The 19,501-nt window shown below is 43.2% G+C and overlaps 1 protein-coding gene across 1 annotated transcript in view; it reads left to right on the top strand.

The window, feature by feature from the left end:
- Window positions 1-8,152: 8,152 nt before the first annotated feature.
- The window catches only part of AK1 (adenylate kinase 1), a 55,790-nt gene continuing 44,441 nt past the window's right edge, over window positions 8,153-19,501 (top strand). Inside the window, exons 1-4 of the mRNA XM_075185158.1 lie at window positions 8,153-8,253; window positions 9,927-10,104; window positions 17,165-17,323; window positions 18,008-18,180. Of these exons, the coding sequence (XP_075041259.1) occupies window positions 8,194-8,253; window positions 9,927-10,104; window positions 17,165-17,323; window positions 18,008-18,180 (570 nt within the window). The 5' untranslated portion in view covers window positions 8,153-8,193. The remainder of the gene's footprint in view (window positions 8,254-9,926; window positions 10,105-17,164; window positions 17,324-18,007; window positions 18,181-19,501) is intronic.

Raw genomic sequence — 19,501 nt, 5'->3', positions numbered from 1 at the left:
TAGGGAATTTAGACTGTAAGCTCCAATGGGGCAGGGACTGATGTGAGTGCGTTCTCTGTACAGCGCTGCGGAATTAGTGGCGCTATATAAATAAATGATGATAATGATGTTTGGTCGTCTCTAGCACTACAAGTCGTACACAAGACCAGGGTTATTTTTTTGAAAGTTGGACAAAGCCGAGACTTCTGGGAAAGGCTGCATTGGTGATAAAGGTGCCGGGGCAGGTAAAAGTTTGGGGAGATAGGGCAATTTGGATAGCCCAGAAATATTGTCTGGGGTACGAATCTTTATCCCTAGAGAAAGTGCTATTAACATTAGGGGGTAAATGTATCAAGCTGAGAGTTTTCCGGCGGGTTTGAAAAGTGGAGATATTGCCTATAGCAACCAATCAGATTCTAGCTGTCATTTTGTAGAATGTACTAAATAAATGATAGCTAGAATCTGATTGGTTTTTCAAACCCGTCGGAAAACTCTCAGCTTGATTCATTTACCCCCTAGGACTGGTCCAAATGACCATATTTGCCGTGGGCAAATTGTTGATCGCCATCATGTCTGTTATCTGGAGATTTTTAACTCTGTATGTGGTAGCAAAGAAATGGGAGCAGTGATATAAAGGAAGTTCATCCCCACTTCCTGTTTTCTGAAGATCACGAAAGCCTCTGATAGGCTAAGGACAGCAGTCACGATGTATCACCTGCTGAAAAATGCTTTGTAGCTATTACAAATAGTGAAAGGGAGGACATGCTTGTCTGGCAATCACTCTCCCAGCCTCAGGGTTCCGTGGGTTATTGTAAGAGGTTACCAATACTACAATCCAGAAATAGTAGCACAATGAATGAATGACAAACTGATACAGAAAATGTATAAAAAAATGATTTACTTAACTTTGGAAAATGAGGTTGGCACAAATAAACAATTCTTGGTATTTACAGCATGGTACCTCAGTAACTCTGCAACCCTCAGGTTGAATCATGCATCCTAGAGTCTTCATGGAGGAGACTGGCAAAGCTTTTCTTCACCTACCATAGAAATCTAAACAAATTTCTCACTTTTAGTTTTCACTCATTATATAGCTTCTTAAGTCTCAATAGAAATAATTGATTCCACATTCGTAAGTCTCAGAATCCAATACTAACTTTGGACAGTAGATGGCAGTAGTACTCTAAGTATAAATGGTGGAACTATATAATATTATATATATATATATATATATATATATATATATATATATATATATATATATATTACACACACAAATAAACTATGCAGTAGGAAAAATAATCAGACAAGAACTTTCTCAAAGATCTCCAGCTCCATGCAAAAATAAATGGCATACCCAAACTAAAACTGAACGCCATTACTCTCTCCTAATTCTCCTGGATCTTTCGGCTGCATTTGACACCGTTGACCACTCTCTTCTCATACACACGCTGCAATCCTAGGTCTTCAAGACACTGTTCTATCCTGGTTCTCATCCTACCTTTCTAATCGCTCTTTCACTGTTAATTTCTCTGTGCTAGGTCCTCTGCTGTTCTCTATCTATACCGCTTCTCTTGGAAATCTAATACGTTCCTTTGGCTTTCAGTATCATCTCTATGCGGATGATACCCAAATCTATCTAGCCTCTCCTGATCTCTCACCATCTGTGTTGTCCCGTGTAACTGACTGTCTTTCTGCCATATCATCTTGGATGCCCTCTCGCCAACTCAAACTTAATCTTTCTAAAACAGAGTTAATAATATTCCCACCCGCCAACAAGAGCATACCTGACATTTCTATCTCTGTTGATAACATGACCATAAATCCCACCCCACAAGCTCGCTGCCTAGGTGTAATCCTTGACTCACACCTATCCTTTGTTCCCCACATTGACTCTATATCTAAATCATGTTACATACATCTAAAGAACATTTGAAGAATCCGCACATATCTCACACAAGACACTGCTAAAACCTTAATTCATGCACTAATCATCTCCCGCATTGACTATTGCAATTCCCTCCTTACTGGTCTTCCCAAAAACAGACTCAAACCTCTACAATCTATTTTGCATGCTGCGGCAAGACTGATTTTCATTGCAAATCGTTCTTCCTCTGTTGAATCACTCTGTATGTCTCTACACTGGCTGCCTGTCTTCTACCGAATCCAATATAAAATACTTTTACTAACCTACAAGGCCATCAACAAAGCTGCACCAACATACATCTCCTCTCTTGTCTCAAAATATCTCCCAACTCGGCAACTCCGTTCTGCAAAAGATCTGCGTCTCTCATCCACCCTCATTACATCCTCCCATTCCCGGTTACAGGACTTTTTTCGGGCTGCACCCACTCTATGGAACTCTCTCCCTCGCACAATAAGACTCTCCTCTGGTCTACAAACTTTCAAACGTTCTCTGAAAACCTACCTATTCAGACAAGCTTATAATATTCCTCAACCACCCTCTTAACTTCACTACCTTACCCTATTACCACCCGTTACACAATTTCAGACAAGACAACTACCCCCTGACCAACATTTTTGTGTGACAGGATCATTTAGCTTATGAGTCACTTTTACCTTTGCGGTCTGGCTGGGCCAAAATGCAAAATGTAGACTTAACCTCATGTGTCAATCTCCCATTGTCCCATAGATTGTAAGCTTGTGAGCAGTGCCTTCTCACCTCTTTGTCTGTTTCACCCAGTTTGTTTATTAGTTTATTATGTTTATCCCCAATTGTAAAGCGCTATGGAATATGTTGGCGCTATATAAATAAATGATGATGATGATGATGATGATACCCAGCAACAGTCTTCCTTGGGAATACTTTGACATCCTATTGCAGATTCCTGAGGGCTAACAAACATTTAGTCCATGGCAAACTTTAATAACTAGCAGGCATGCAGACACAATAAATCACTGTCACAACAAGCATCCTAAATCAACGGCTTCAGAGATCTCCTTGCGGGACTAAAACAGTAGTTTCCTTAAAACTAATTCACTCTTCTGCCCTGGCCTGCCCAGGGATCCCCCTTTACCTGTACAAAGAGACCCTGATGGTTCACAGGGGCCCTCCGTAGAAAGTAGATCAAACTCTAACTGGAAACTTTGAGCACTTATAAAGTCTAATAAACAGGCCATATTTCATCATAATCAGCGATTTATATAGCGCCACTGATTCCGCAGCGCTGTACAGAGAACTCACTCACATCAGTCCCTGCCCCATTGGAGCTTACAGTCTAAATTCCCTAATATAGACACACGCAGACTAGGGTCAATTTGATAGCAGCCAAATTGCTGCGTACAGACTAATCACCCTTCGAGCGTAAACTGGCGTCAGCTTCTAGCTTTGCTTACAGTCTCCTTCCCCTCTAAGGCTTTACCTCTAACTATGGGCAATGGCTCCAGACAGGGAGCTTCCTCAAATTCCACCACAGGTTCCTCTTCAGTGGAGACAACTTCATTAATCATTGAGCCCCCCTCTCCTGAGATTTTTGTCAGGTTCCTCACTCACTCTGCTCTTCGTCTATCACATTTTGCTTCTTTTTAAGGTGGGAAATATCCCCCATCATGACCGGGCTGAAGCTTAGGTCTGACTGGATGAAGCTATTCTCCTAGCCACCGCTCCCACTAACTCTCAGGGGAAAGGCATGCGGAGATAGACATGAGACAGAGGAGTAGTAAGACATAGGTTGTCAATTGCCATTAGTAGTTGAGAGAGACCGTTATTTGAGGAGAGAGGGATAATAAAATCAGATAGTTATCCTGTACATAGCTAGATAAGGGGGTTTGCACATGGGAGGTGATTAGGTAAAATGTTTTGATAAAGTGAGAGACAGTTCCCTGGACTTTGTATATAATAAAAACATATAACAAATGAAATATATATATGAAATATATGCAATAACAGTTACGGACATAAATTACAGAAAATAGAACACTTACGTTGGATCGTATATTCTGTATGCTGGGGGAACGGTAGAAGGGGAACACCTTTCAATTAGATTGATCCCCAAAAGACTGACACCCAGGATTGTTTTACAAGGGTTTTTAAGATTCACATTCTTCTTCTTCAGCCCCCTTTTATGATGTCACTGAGATAAGGTTATTTTAGACAGGAAGTCTGCTTAGTTAAAATCCCTAACTCCTGCCCTGTTGCCTTTAACGAGTTTACATGTTAGAAACCAATTTATATAAAATCAAACATTTATATAGTTATCCTATTAATTTGTGGTTACGCCCTAAACACGACAAAGGGGTTAACTTCTTCATAATTGTGTGACAAATCTACCCCATCCTCATGTATAAGGCATACTTGCCAACTCTCAGAAACAAGTTTCCGGGAGAGGGGGCGTGACTGGAGGGCGGGAGGGGGCGGGATGAGGCCAAAAGTGTCATTTTGGTCCCGCCCCCCGCGAAAACGTAATTTACGTCACGGGGGGCGGGGCCAAAATGACGCGATTGGCCTCGTCCCGCCCTCCAAAATGGCGTCAGTCATCGAGAATCGCGTCATTTGACGTGATTCTCTGTGAAATCCAGGATGCGGGAGAAATGCCAACGAGCCCAGGAGCCCGGGAGACTGAACCGAATTTCGGGAGTCTCCCGGACATTCCGGGAGAGTTGGCAAGTATGGTATAAGGCTTAGCAGGTTCAGTCGTGGAGGAAGGAGTGTGGTTTGCAAGACCAGAATACATTCTCCGTTAAACTGACGATCGTGACTTCTGATTTGCTGTGATGCTGATTTAGCGCTGTGGATTCAATAAGTCACAAGATCCCTACTCACTATAACTCTATATTGATGAAAAGGTTATTTTTTACCTTTAATTATGATAAATATCGCTAACACTGATGTGACCTTTGGGCTGCCTAATTATAAACAATGATGTGTGAGGGACATGTGTGAATTATCATCATCATTTATATAGCGCCACCAATTCCGCAGCGCTGTACAGAGAATATTTTGTCACTGACATCAGTCCCTGCCCCATTGGAGCTTACAGTCTATATTTCCTAACACAGAGAGAAACTAGGGTTAATTTTGTCAGCAGCCAATTAACCTACTAGTATGTTTATTGGAGTGTGGGAGGAAGCTGGAGCATATGGAGGAAACCCACGCAAACACGGGGAGAACATACAAACTCCACACAGATATACGTCTCTGTTTGGGAATTGAACTCAGGACCCCAGCAGAAGTGCTACCCACTGAGCCACAAAAGCTCTCCATCCGTGGACTGTCAGAGCCGGAATCAGCCTGTAGACTCTTACACATATATAGAAGGTCTGTTTTCTCATCTCGGGCTATCGAGTGTAGACAGAACCCACTCAAGCTCAATGACTTCACAAACCTCTTCTGCATTGCAGTAATTCCCAGCCCCCATACCATCATTATCTCAGTATTGGTGCAGACTGCTCAGCACATATAGATATTACTTGATGCTTATGTGAGCGTTGAGATGCAATTTGTGTCCGCTGTTTGTCCATGTTTGACACTTACGCCGGAAAACAGGTCAATCCTATTGATGTAACCCTTAGGAGGGAACATAAAGTGTCGAATAGGTAATCGAAGTTGCGGAGGACTGATTTGTGTCTTTGCATCTCTCATCAGGTTGGCTGCGACCATACAAAGATTTCAGATCCAGCTTGTTCACTGGAAATCTACACTAATCTGTTATCTCTGATTAGCGTTTTCTTGAAACCTAGTGAGAAGGATATGTCTGAACGTGCTGTTATCTGTTCACATGTTGCACCTTACTGATCCAAGGAAAAGACTAAACTGCCCTGTCCTTGTCATTAATGTCCACAAGGAGTCCGGGAGACCGACCCGGATTTCGGGAGTCTCCCGGACATTCCGGGAGAGTTGGCAAGTATGGTATACTTACACACCACGATAGCGTAGAGATACGGCTTGTAAGTGTTAGTAATGAACGTGAAAATCGCATTACCCTATTTGTATACAATATAATGGTGTGATGAAGTGTCCCGTATACAAGAGAATAGTGTCTTCACACTGTTTTTACCATGTGACTAAAAACAAATACAAATAGAAAATACATATTAAATCATAATACAAACATGTGGCTTTCCCCTTTAAAAACAATCGGGAATCTTCATTCCTGCTGAAGTCCAAATGGAAATATTAATTAAAGTGAAATAAATAGACAACATAAGGCAATATTTTGAAACAAAACCAGTATTGCCTTCTGTTGTCTTAGCAGCTGTCACCTGGGAGGTGAGTGCATCTGATTTTAAGTGCATTTTAATAGTGTTTGAAGCATATAGGTCAGTGTAGGACCTGCATACAATGAGGTACTTTTGATGCTGGGATGCAAACATAAATGTTTTGATCAAAATATGAACCAATACCTCATGTTTTCATTTTACTAGATACACACAGATATGCAGTGCCAAGCGCTGGCAACAACTGTCTTTTTATTTTTGTAAAGTGAATAGACGACTGTGACCCTATAGAGTACTATCAATTAGAGGGGTCAATACACAGTCAGCCCATCGGTAGCAGCTAGATCATCATCATCATCATCATTGCGTCTCGTTGTCCCGGCCCTCCAGCGCCTGCAAGAGTTGCGTCTCCTGACAGGTGTATATATATATATACGTCTATGTCAGTCGCACTTGTGGCTGCGGTTATAGAGATGCGGCGTCTGCACTGGCTGATTGGAGGAGCTGGACAGAGGGAGGGAATACCTCACACCCATTTTTGAGGATCAGTATAAAAATGAGATAGATAGATAGATAGATAGATAGATAGATAGATAGATAGATAGATACATAGATAGATAGATAGATAGATAGATAGATAGATAGATAGATAGATAGATATTTGATGATAGATAGATAGATATTAGAGAGATGGATGGATAGATATTTGATGATAGATAGATAGATAGATAGATAGATAGATATTTGATGATAGATAGATAGATATTAGAGAGATGGATGGATAGATATTTGATGATAGATAGATAGATAGATAGATAGATAGATAGATATTTGATGATAAATAGATAGAGAGATAGATAGAGAGATAGATATGAGGTAGATAGTTGAAAGATAAATAGATAGATAGATAGATAGATAGATAGATAGATAGATAGATATGAGGTAGATAGTTGAAAGATAAATAGATAGATAGATGGATAGATAGATAGATAGATAGACAGCTAGATAGATGAAAGATAGATAGATAGATGGATAGATAGAGAAAGAGTGAGATAGATAGATAGATAGATAGATAGATATTTGATGATAGATAGATAAAGAAATAGATACGAGGTAGATAGATGAAAGATAAATAAATAGATAGATAGATAGATAGATATAGAGAAATAGATAGATAGATAGATAGATAGATAGATAGATAGATAGATAGATAGATAAAAGATAAATGATAAATAGATAGATAGATAGATATAGAGAAATAGATAGATATGAGATAGATAGATAGATAGATAGATAGATAGATAGATAGATAAAAGATAAATAGATAGATAGATAGATAGATAGATAGATAGATAGATAGATAGATAGATAAAAGATAAATGATAAATAGATAGATAGATAGATATAGAGAAATAGATAGATATGAGATAGATAGATAGATAGATAGATAGATAGATAGATAGATAAAAGATAAATAGATAGATAGATAGATAGATAGATAGATAGATAGATAGATATAGAGAAATAGATAGATAGATATGAGATAGATAGATAGATAGATAAAAGATAGATAGATAGATATGAGATAGATAGATTGATAGATAGATAGATAGATAGATAGATAGATAGACATGAGATAGATAGATAGATAGATAGATAGATAGATAGATATGAGATAGATAGATAGATAGATAGATAGATAGGCAAATTCAAAGTGTAATGCAGTTTCCTTCTGTTGCTCTCTCAGGGTTTTGTAAACTATAATATATAAAATAGCTTCCAGGTTATTTGATGTAATCTATCTATCTATCTTTCATCTATCTACCTCAGCCTGTTCTGTCAGTGTTGCCTGTGGACCGGTGGATTTGACCCCAGTTATCCGTGTGGCCGGGGGTGGGGGGTAACTGAGGGGCTGGTGGTGCAGTCTGCCAGCTGCAGGGACCGGGGGGAGTTCTGGAGGAGGAGAGACCCGGAGAGCAGGGAGGGGAAGGCGGCAGAGAGAGAGGTGTCAGACAGCGGAGACAGAGAAGTGGCAGCATGAACACATCGGAGGCGAAGGATTACCTGACAGACAGACACATCCCCAGGCTGTTCGAGGTGTCTATGTACTGTGTGTCATCTGTGTGTCAGTCACCCTATATGTGCACTGTGCATTGCATGCTAATCTGCTGCTACCATGTTTGTTGCTGGTGCTCATGTTTGTGCAGTGTTTTACCTTTATTTTATCTTCTTTGTGTCGTGTTTGCAATATTGTGCAGTGCATTTATTTATTTTGGGATAAGTAGTCCATGTTTTGTGGTGTCCTTTTAATATTTAGTGCATTAAAATGTATTTTTAATCTGCAAAGTGTGTGCACTGAATAGGTGCAGTATAAGTTTTGGTGTAGCATTGTTCCTTATTGCATAATGCACAGTACACTTTTTACTGGTGTTTAATATTGTCAATCAGACAGGAACCAAATAGCATCTACATTTTATTATTTTTTTTTATCTATGATACTGAGAAGCGTTGCTTTAAGAAAATAAACATGCAGAATTAAAAGTCAGGACATAAGTAAAGACTCTATAGAAACACCTTTGCCTTTATGTTGATAAATTGAACCTGTCATTGATAAAGTCATATAAAAAAAATAGGTCCTGTTTTATTTGGTGGATACTATTTGTAGAGTTAACCTAAAGCAGCATTTCAATGACTTATCCACCCTTCTGCACATTTTCCATTGCATGAAAGATTTATTTTAAAGTGCACGAATAGGGAAATGATCATGATGGAAAAAATACAGGCAGTAAACTCACATACATTTGTCTTCATTGTCATTATGGAAGATGTATCTTAGCTGTCTCCCCAATAGGCTGTGTGACAATTAAGTCAGCTTATGAGTGTGATAGAACACGTTTGTTTCGAGTGCAATTAAAGGGCCTCTAAGCCAAAAATATAAGTTGATTCAGTATGAAAAGGCATCAGTCAGTCTCATGCCTGAACCCCCTCCATATCTTGAATATTTAGAGATATTTGTCATTGCATTCACATTTGCTGTTAAACTGGAACACGCTATTGCTGGTATTAGCCATTAATACTGAGGAGAAGCTGCCTGCATTCTCCTTTTATAGATTTATACACACAAAGTCTTTTGTGCACAGGAAAACGTATTAACGGGTCTCTCCAAACCTTTTAAACTGACAAGATTTGTTATAAAAATGGTGTGTCTTTTCTTGTGTTCACAGAAATGCACGTACCCAAATTGTCATAAAATATAGTTTGCTAGACACAGCCGCATATCAATGCAATGGAGGGAGATTGTCCATACAGATGTTTTACACCAGGGGGTAAATGTATCAAGCTGAGAGTTTTCCAGCGGGTTTGAAAAGTGGAGATGTTGCCTATAGCAACCAATCAGATTTTAGCTGTCATTTTGTAGAATGTACTAAATAAGTGATAGATAGAATCTGATTGGCTTTTCAAACACACCGGAAAACTCTCAGCTTGATACATTTACCCCAAGATGTGTCTGCATTTAAATTAATTTTGTTGTCTTTTTTTATTATTAGACTTTTCAGTTTGCATTTTAAGTATTCAGTTTAAAATATTCACATTTTTCTGTATTCAGTTTAGCAAACCTGTGAAACCTCCCTGCTTCAGCTCATATTAGTAACGTCCTTGTATGTTTATGTCTAGCTACATGTATGTGTGTGTATGTGATGACTACTATATATGCACATGACGTTGGAGCTGCTTTTCTATCTTATTGTATATTTAACTTTTCCCGGCAGAGCTTGCTCACAGGGCTCATGTACTATCGGCCAGAGGACCCAATTAACTACCTTGAACTGTGTCTGCAACGGGTTCGGGATTTAGGAGGACCTGAAAAGGTGCAATGGGACACCTTCCTGAGTCGGACGTTGCCTCCTATTAATGGAGGTCAGGGAAAGAAAACCAAACACAAGGCAGGTAAGAGTGACCATGATTACAGAATGAGTGTGTAAGTCAGGAGTAAGAGTGAATAGAATATAGAATTCTTTCTATATCTATGGCTGTCATTATCGCTCCTTTACTCCTTACTTTCTGGCTGTCCATCCCGCTCCCTTACTCTGTACTTTATGACTGTCCATCCCGCTCCCTTACTCTGTACTTTATGACTGTCCATCACGCTCCCTTACTCTGTACTTTATGACTGTCCATTCCGCTCCCTTACTCTGTACTCTCTGGCTGTCCATCCCGCTCCCTTACTCTGTACTTTATGACTGTCCATCCCGCTCCCTTACTCTGTACTTTCTGACTGTCCATCCCGCTCCCTTACTCTGTACTTTATGACTGTCCATCCCGCTCCCTTACTCTGTACTTTATGACTGTCCATCCCGCTCCCTTACTCTGTACTTTCTGACTGTCCATCCCGCTCCCTTACTCTGTACTTTATGACTGTCCATCCCGCTCCCTTACTCTGTACTTTATGACTGTCCATCCCGCTCCCTTACTCTGTATTTTATGACATTCCATCCCGCTCCCTTACTCTATACTTTCTGACTGTCCATCCCGCTCCCTTACTCTGTACTTTATGACTGTCCATCCCGCTCCCTTACTCTGTACTTTATGACTGTCCATCCCGCTCCCTTACTCTGTACTTTCTGACTGTCCATCCCGCTCCCTTACTCTGTACTTTATGACTGTCCATCCCGCTCCCTTACTCTGTACTTTATGACTGTCCATCCCGCTCCCTTACTCTGTACTTTATGACTGTCCATCCCGTTCCCTCACTCTGTACTTTCTGACTGTCCATCCTGCTCCCTTACTCTGTACTTTATGACTGTCCATCCCGCTCCCTTACTCTGTACTTTCTGTCTGTCCATCCCGCTCCCTTACTCTGTACTTTATGACTGTCCATCCCGCTCCCTTACTCTGTACTTTCTGACTGTCCATCCTGCTCCCTTACTCTGTACTTTATGACTGTCCATCCCGCTCCCTTACTGTGTACTTTCTGACTGTCCATCCCGCTCCCTTACTCTGTACTTTCTGTCTGTCCATCCCGCTCCTTTACTCTATACTTTATGACTGTCCATCACGCTCCCTTACTCTGTACTTTCTGACTGTCCATCCCGCTCCCTTACTCTGTACTTTATGACTGTCCATTCCGCTCCCTTACTCTATACTTTATGACTGTCCATCCCGCTCCCTTACTCTATACTTTATGACTGTTCATCCCGCTCCCTTACTCTGTACTTTCTGACTGTCCATCCCGCTCCCTTACTGTGTACTTTTTGACTGTTCACACCGCTCCCTTACTCTGTACTTTCTGTCTGTGCATCCCGCTCCTTTACTCTGTACTTTCTGACTGTCCATCCTGCTCCCTTACTCTATACTTTATGACTGTCCATCCCACTCCCTTACTCTATACTTTATGACTGTCCATTCCGCTCCCTTACTCTGTACTCTCTGGCTGTCCATCCCGCTCCCTTACTCTGTACTTTCTGACTGTCCATCCCGCTCCCTTACTCTGTACTTTCTGACTGTCCATCCCGCTCCCTTACTCTGTACTTTATGACTGTCCATCCCGCTCCCTTACTCTTTACTTTATGACTGTCCATCCCGCTCCCTTACTCTATACTTTATGACTGTCCATCCCGCTCCCTTACTCTGTACTTTCTGACTGTCCATCCCGCTCCCTTACTCTGTACTTTATGACTGTCCGTCCCGCTCCCTTACTCTGTACTTTCTGACTGTCCATCACGCTCCCTTACTCTGTACTTTCTGACTGTCCATCCCGCTCCCTTACTCTGTACTTTATGACTGTCTATCCCGCTCCCTTACTCTGTACATTATGACTGTCCATCCCGCTCCTTTACTCTGTACTTTATGACTGTCCATCCCACTCCCTTACTCTGTACTTTATGACTGTCCATCCCGTTCCCTCACGCTGTACTTTCTGACTGTCCATCCTGCTCCCTTACTCTGTACTTTATGACTGTCCATCCCGCTCCCTTACTCTGTACTTTCTGACTGTCCATCCCGCTCCCTTACTCTGTACTTTCTGTCTGTCCATCCCGCTCCTTTACTGTGTACTTTCTGACTGTCCATCCTGCTCCCTTACTCTATACTTTATGACTGTCCATCACGCTCCCTTACTCTGTACTTTCTGACTGTCCATCCCGCTCCCTTACTCTGTACTTTATGACTGTCCATCCCGCTCCCTTACTCTATACTTTATGACTGTCCATCCCGCTCCCTTACTCTGTACTTTCTAACTGTCCATCCCGCTCCCTTACTCTGTACTTTCTGACTGTCCATCCCGCTCCCTTACTCTGTACTTTCTGACTGTCCGTCCCGCTCCCTTACTCTGTACTTTATGACTGTCCGTCCCGCTCCCTTACTCTGTACTTTCTGACTGTCCATTCCGTTCCCTCACTCTGTACTTTCTGACTATCCATCCTGCTCCCTTACTCTGTACTTTATGACTGTCCATCCCGCTCCCTTACTCTGTACTTTCTGTCTGTCCATCCCGCTCCCTTACTCTGTACTTTATGACTGTCCATCCCGCTCCCTTACTCTGTACTTTCTGACTGTCCATCCCGCTCCCTTACTGTGTACTTTCTGACTGTCCATCCCGCTCCCTTACTCTGTACTTTCTGTCTGTCCATCCCGCTCCTTTACTCTATACTTTATGACTGTCCATCACGCTCCCTTACTCTGTACTTTCTGACTGTCCATCCCGCTCCCTTACTCTGTACTTTATGACTGTCCATCCCGCTCCCTTACTCTATACTTTATGACTGTCCATCCCGCTCCCTTACTCTATACTTTATGACTGTCCATCCCGCTCCCTTACTCTGTACTTTCTGACTGTCCATTCCGCTCCCTTACTGTGTACTTTTTGACTGTTCACACCGCTCCCTTACTCTGTACTTTCTGTCTGTGCATCCCGCTCCTTTACTCTGTACTTTCTGACTGTCCATCCTGCTCCCTTACTCTATACTTTATGACTGTCCATCCCACTCCCTTACTCTATACTTTATGACTGTCCATTCCGCTCCCTTACTCTGTACTCTCTGGCTGTCCATCCCGCTCCCTTACTCTGTACTTTCTGACTGTCCATCCCGCTCCCTTACTCTGTACTTTCTGACTGTCCATCCCGCTCCCTTACTCTGTACTTTATGACTGTCCATCCCGCTCCCTTACTCTTTACTTTATGACTGTCCATCCCGCTCCCTTACTCTATACTTTATGACTGTCCATCCCGCTCCCTTACTCTGTACTTTCTGACTGTCCATCCCGCTCCCTTACTCTGTACTTTAATACTGTCCGTCCCGCTCCCTTACTCTGTACTTTCTGACTGTCCATCACGCTCCCTTACTCTGTACTTTCTGACTGTCCATCCCGCTCCCTTACTCTGTACTTTATGACTGTCCATCCCGCTCCCTTACTCTGTACATTATGACTGTCCATCCCGCTCCTTTACTCTGTACTTTATGACTGTCCATCCCGCTCCCTTACTCTGTACTTTATGACTGTCCATCCCGTTCCCTCACTCTGTACTTTCTGACTGTCCATCCTGCTCCCTTACTCTGTACTTTATGACTGTCCATCCCGCTCCCTTACTCTGTACTTTCTGACTGTCCATCCCGCTCCCTTACTCTGTACTTTCTGTCTGTCCATCCCGCTCCTTTACTGTGTACTTTCTGACTGTCCATCCTGCTCCCTTACTCTGTACTTTCTGACTGTCCGTCCCGCTCCCTTACTCTGTACTTTATGACTGTCCATCCCGCTCCTTTACTCTGTACTTTATGACTGCCCATCCCACTCCCTTACTCTGTACTTTATGACTGTCCATCCCGTTCCCTCACTCTGTACTTTCTGACTGTCCATCCTGCTCCCTTACTCTGTACTTTATGACTGTCCATCCCGCTCCCTTACTTTGTACTTTCTGACTGTCCATCCCGCTCCCTTACTCTGTACTTTCTGTCTGTCCATCCCGCTCCTTTACTGTGTACTTTCTGACTGTCCATCCCGCTCCCTTACTCTGTACTTTCTGACTGTCCGTCCCGCTCCCTTACTCTGTACTTTATGACTGTCCGTCCCGCTCCCTTACTCTGTACTTTCTGACTGTCCATTCCGTTCCCTCACTCTGTACTTTCTGACTATCCATCCTGCTCCCTTACTCTGTACTTTATGACTGTCCATCCCGCTCCCTTACTCTGTACTTTCTGACTGTCCATCATGCTCCCTTACTCTGTAATTTATGACTGTCCATCCCGCTCCCTTACTGTGTACTTTCTGACTGTCCATCCCGCTCCCTTACTCTGTACTTTCTGTCTGTCCATCCCGCTCCTTTACTGTGTACTTTCTGACTGTCCATCCTGCTCCCTTACTCTATACTTTATGACTGTCCATCACGCTCCCTTACTCTGTACTTTCTGACTGTCCATCCCGCTCCCTTACTCTGTACTTTATGACTGTCCATCCCGCTCCCTTACTCTATACTTTATGACTGTCCATCCCGCTCCCTTACTCTGTACTTTCTGACTGTCCATCCCGCTCCCTTACTCTGTACTTTCTGACTGTCCATCCCGCTCCCTTACTCTGTACTTCCTGACTGTCCGTCCCGCTCCCTTACTCTGTACTTTCTGACTGTCCGTCCCGCTCCCTTACTCTGTACTTTATGACTGTCCGTCCCGCTCCCTTACTCTGTACTTTCTGACTGTCCATCCCGCTCCCTTACTCTGTACTTTATGACTGTCCATCCTGCTCCCTTACTCTGTACTTTATGACTGTCCATCCCGCTCCCTTACTCTGTACTTTATGACTGTCCATCCCGCTCCCTTACTCTGTACTTTATGACTGTCCATCCCGCTCCCTTACTCTGTACTTTATGACTGTCCATCCCGCTCCCTTACTCTATACTTTCTGACTGTCCATCCCGCTCCCTTACTCTGTACTTTCTGACTGTCCATCCCGCTCCCTTACTCTGTACTTTATGACTGTCCATCCCGCTCCCTTTCTCTGTACTTTATGACTGTCCATCCCACTCCCTTACTCTGTACTTTATGACTGTCCATCCCGCTCCCTTACTCTGTACTTTCTGACTGTCCATCCTGCTCACTTACTCTATACTTTATGACTGTCCATCACGCTCCCTTACTCTGTACTTTCTGACTGTCAATCCCGCTCCCTTACTCTGTACTTTATGACTGTCCATCCCGCTCCCTTACTATATACTTTCTGACTGTCCATCCCGCTCCCTTACTCTGTACTTTATGACTGTCCATCCCGCTCCCTCACTCTGTACTTTCTGACTGTCCATCCCGCTCCCTTACTCTGTACTTTATGACTGTCCATCCCGCTCCCTCACTCTGTACTTTCTGACTGTCCATCCCGCTCCCTTACTCTGTACTTTATGACTGTCCATCCCGCTCCCTTACTCTGTACTTTATGACTGTCCATCCCGCTCCCTTACTCTATATTTTATGTCTGTCCATCCCACTGCCTTACTCTGTACTTTCTGACTGTCCGTCCCGCTCCCTTACTCTGTACTTTATGACTGTCCATCCCTCTGCTTCACTCTCCACTTTCTGGCTGTACATCCCGCTTCTTCACTCTCCACATTCTGGCTGTACATCCCGCTTCTTCACTCTCCACATTCTGGCTGTACATCCCGCTGCTTCACTCTCCACTTTCTGGCTGTACATCCTGCTGCTTCACTCTCCACTTTCTGGCTGTACATCCCGCTGCTTTACTCTCCACTTTCTGGCTGTACATCCCGCTGCTTCACTTTCGACTTTCTGGCTGTACATCCCGCTGCTTCACTCTCCACTTTCTGGCTGTACATCCCGCTGCTTTACTCTCCAATTTCTGGCTGTACATCCCTCTGCTTTACTCTCCACTTTCTGGCTGTACATCCCACTTCTTCACTCTCCACTTTCTGGCTGTACATCCCGCTGCTTCACTCTCCACATTCTGGCTGTACATCCCACTTCTTCACTCTCCACAGTCTGGCTGTACATCCCACTTCTTCACTCTCCACATTCTGGCTGTACATCCCGCTGCTTCACTCTCCACAGTCTGGCTGTACATCCCACTTCTTCACTCTCCACAGTCTGGCTGTACATCCCGCTTCTTCACTCTCCACATTCTGGCTGTACATCCCGCTGCTTCACTCTCCACAGTCTGGCTGTACATCCCACTTCTTCACTCTCCACAGTCTGGCTGTACATCCCACTTCTTCACTCTCCACATTCTGGCTGTACATCCCGCTGCTTCACTCTCCACAGTCTGGCTGTACATCCCACTTCTTCACTCTCCACAGTCTGGCTGTACATCCCGCTTCTTCACTCTCCACATTCTGGCTGTACATCCCGCTGCTTCACTCTCCACAGTCTGGCTGTACATCCCAATTCTTCACCCTCCACAGTCTGGCTGTACATCCCGCTTCTTCACTCTCCACATTCTGGCTGTACATCCCGCTGCTTCAGTCTCCACTTTCTGGCTGTACATCCCGGTTCTTCACTCTCCACATTCTGGCTGTACATCCCGCTTCTTCACTCTCCACATTCTGGGTGTACATCCCGCTGCTTCACTCTCCACTTTCTGGCTGTACATCCCACTGCTTTACTGTCTGCTTGTTGGCTGTACATCCCGCTTCTTCACTCTCCACATTCTGGCTGTACATCCCGCTTCTTCACTCTCCACATTCTGGCTGTACATCCCGCTGCTTCAGTCTCCACTTTCTGGCTGTACATCCCACTGCTTTACTCTCCACATTCTGGCTGTACATCCCGCTTCTTCACTCTCCACATTCTGGCTGTACATCCCGCTTCTTTACTCTCCACAGTCTGGCTGTACATCCCGCTGCTTCACTCTCCACTTTCTGGCTGTACATCCCGCTGCTTTACTGTCTGCTTGTTGGCTGTCCATTCCTCTACTTTAATGTCTGCCACCTTTTACTTGAAACATTTGACTGTTTATATCCAGATTCACAATCCTAACATACATTATTTTTTTAATACAATTCTCTTGTTTCTAGAGGGATCCTCACATATGAGTCGCTATGATCGTCTGCCTCCTATCCAGTCACAGTTCTCCATCGACAGTGATTCAGATATGACAGAATCTACAGGACTTATTCAGGAATATGACGTATTTGACCCCAATCGAGAGAGACCTAAAATCATCTTTGTCATTGGTGAGAATTGGTGCAGCATTCCATAGTGTTTATGTGACATAAGAGGGTCTGGTATGTTATGCACGTCTTGTTCCTATCCAATAACGATAGTCGATTGCCGAAATGTGGTTCCAAAGCACAATGTGATTTAATAGCCAAAAGTAGCAGACTAACAAATCAGAATAAAATAAGTACAGCCGTTATTTATCGCAGGCGCCCTGGATCCAGTATACAGTCATTCAGGTCTGAAGGCTGTGGTCAAGTAGACTGTCCACTAGGTCCAGAGAACCTGCTTATATACAGTCAATGAATATAGTAAAACAATACAGATGATGTGGCTTGCTTCTATAGGTCCAGGCTTCAGGAGGATCCTATGTAATGCAGGTCATAGGCCAGTTCAAACCAAAATATCCAAAGGTGGGGGTCAGCTCTCCAGGGGATGCACTCCGATTTTCCCGCCAAGAATCCAGTTTAAACTAGTCTATTTACACTACACAGACAGTATCATTTTAAACATTTATTCCCTATCATCACTAACTAGAGCATGCAATGTGCGATCCTTTCGGCGAATGATCCGGTTGTTAGATATTATTTGAAATGACTTTATCCAATTTGCTGACTTTGACAGGTACTTATTGAAGGTTTTGCCTGGGTATGACAATTTTTCTTTCTTCTCTTGTCTCACTTGTGTTTCTGGTGTTGTAGGTGGTCCAGGCAGTGGGAAGGGGACTCAGAGCACAAAGATGGCATCCCATTTTGGCTTCATCTGTGTTTCTGTTGGGGATATCCTACGCAAACAGCTGATTCACCATGCCAGCAGTGACCGCAAGTGGGAACTGATAGCCCAGATTATTTCTAAAGGTGAACTCGCTCCTCCGGTATGTGTGATTATTTTTTAGGTTACTAAATAATATTTATTTACTACATATCTCCTTTCCCAGGTTCTAAATTGTTCTTATAAGCAAATCTGAAGCTTTGCATCAATGTAAATAAAATGCTGAATTATGGCAAATTCTGAGAAATCATCATTTTGCCAGTGAACTCTACAAAAATTCTCCAAGTGGGTCTCAGACTGGTGTTAAGGTATCTGCACCCAGTTGAGGTGGTGGTGGGGAATTGAGTCAGGTGGGTGTTGAGTTGACTTCAGATAATAGGAAGGTTTTCTGATGACATTTAAAGCTTTGAAAGCTGGAACAGCACGTGATAATACGTGATAGGAAATTCCGTTTTGTAGCGGTGTAGGTAAGTCTTGTAGACGGGAGTGAGAGGTGATTAGGAGAAAGGAGAAAGGCCTAGGTCAGAAGAAAATTAGAGTGAGTAAGACAGAGAGAATTTGGAGATTGAGATGTAGGTAGTGATGGTGTTATTGATTGCTTGGAGGATGCATATTTTGAATTGGTTCTGGACGGCATGGGGAGCCAGTGTGAGATTTAGAAAGGGAAGTAGCTGATAGAGAGGATGATCCGATGGTGGAAAGGAATGCCAATGTCAAAGAGGTTCCAGTAGTCCATGTGGGAGATGACGAGAGAGTAGATTAGAGTCCTGAGTAATAAAGTAGTTTATACTAGTAGTGTATCATAGGTGTAAGCAACACAGTTTGGAGATAGACTAGATGTGAGTAGTGATGGAAAGGGCAAAGTCAAGGATGATGCCTAGACAGAGGTCTCAGAAGATTGAGGAAATTGTGGTGTTATTGACAGGGGAAGGAACAACTCTAGGAGGAGGTAAGATGAATGCTTCCAGTTGGACATGTTGACCTTCAGGTAGCCTTTGGATTTTCATGTGTAGATAGCAGAATGGTCATTGGTAACTCAAGATAGGGTGGGAAAAAGGACACGGAAGGAAAGGAAGGTTTGGTTGTCAGATTCTCTAGAACAAGCAGGAAGGTGGTAGTGGTGGAAATGGGCGGAGATGTGAGTTGTGAGTGTAACTTGTCAAAGTTTAGCTTGGTGTTCCAGTTTTATGTTTGTAATATCGGGGGTGGTGGAGCTGATGTGTCTATGACTAAGGTAAGAATGTTACTGAAGAAAGAAGCCGCCAGATTGGGGCAGGATGGGGATGAGATATAAGAGGAGTAATTCTAGAACAGATGAAAAGAGTCAAGACCGTTACAGTGTGTAGATTGGGCTGCAGGCTGGTGGAGGGTTGGCGGTGGGGTGAGGCTAAAGGTCACGAGGTGGGGATCATTGTGTGGAAGGA

The sequence above is a fragment of the Mixophyes fleayi genome, chromosome 9 (assembly GCF_038048845.1).
Source record: "Mixophyes fleayi isolate aMixFle1 chromosome 9, aMixFle1.hap1, whole genome shotgun sequence".
Classification (NCBI taxonomy): Eukaryota; Metazoa; Chordata; class Amphibia; order Anura; family Limnodynastidae; genus Mixophyes; species Mixophyes fleayi.
The sequence above is the reverse complement of the archived record's forward strand: the minus strand, read 5'-3'. Positions and strand labels throughout refer to the sequence as shown.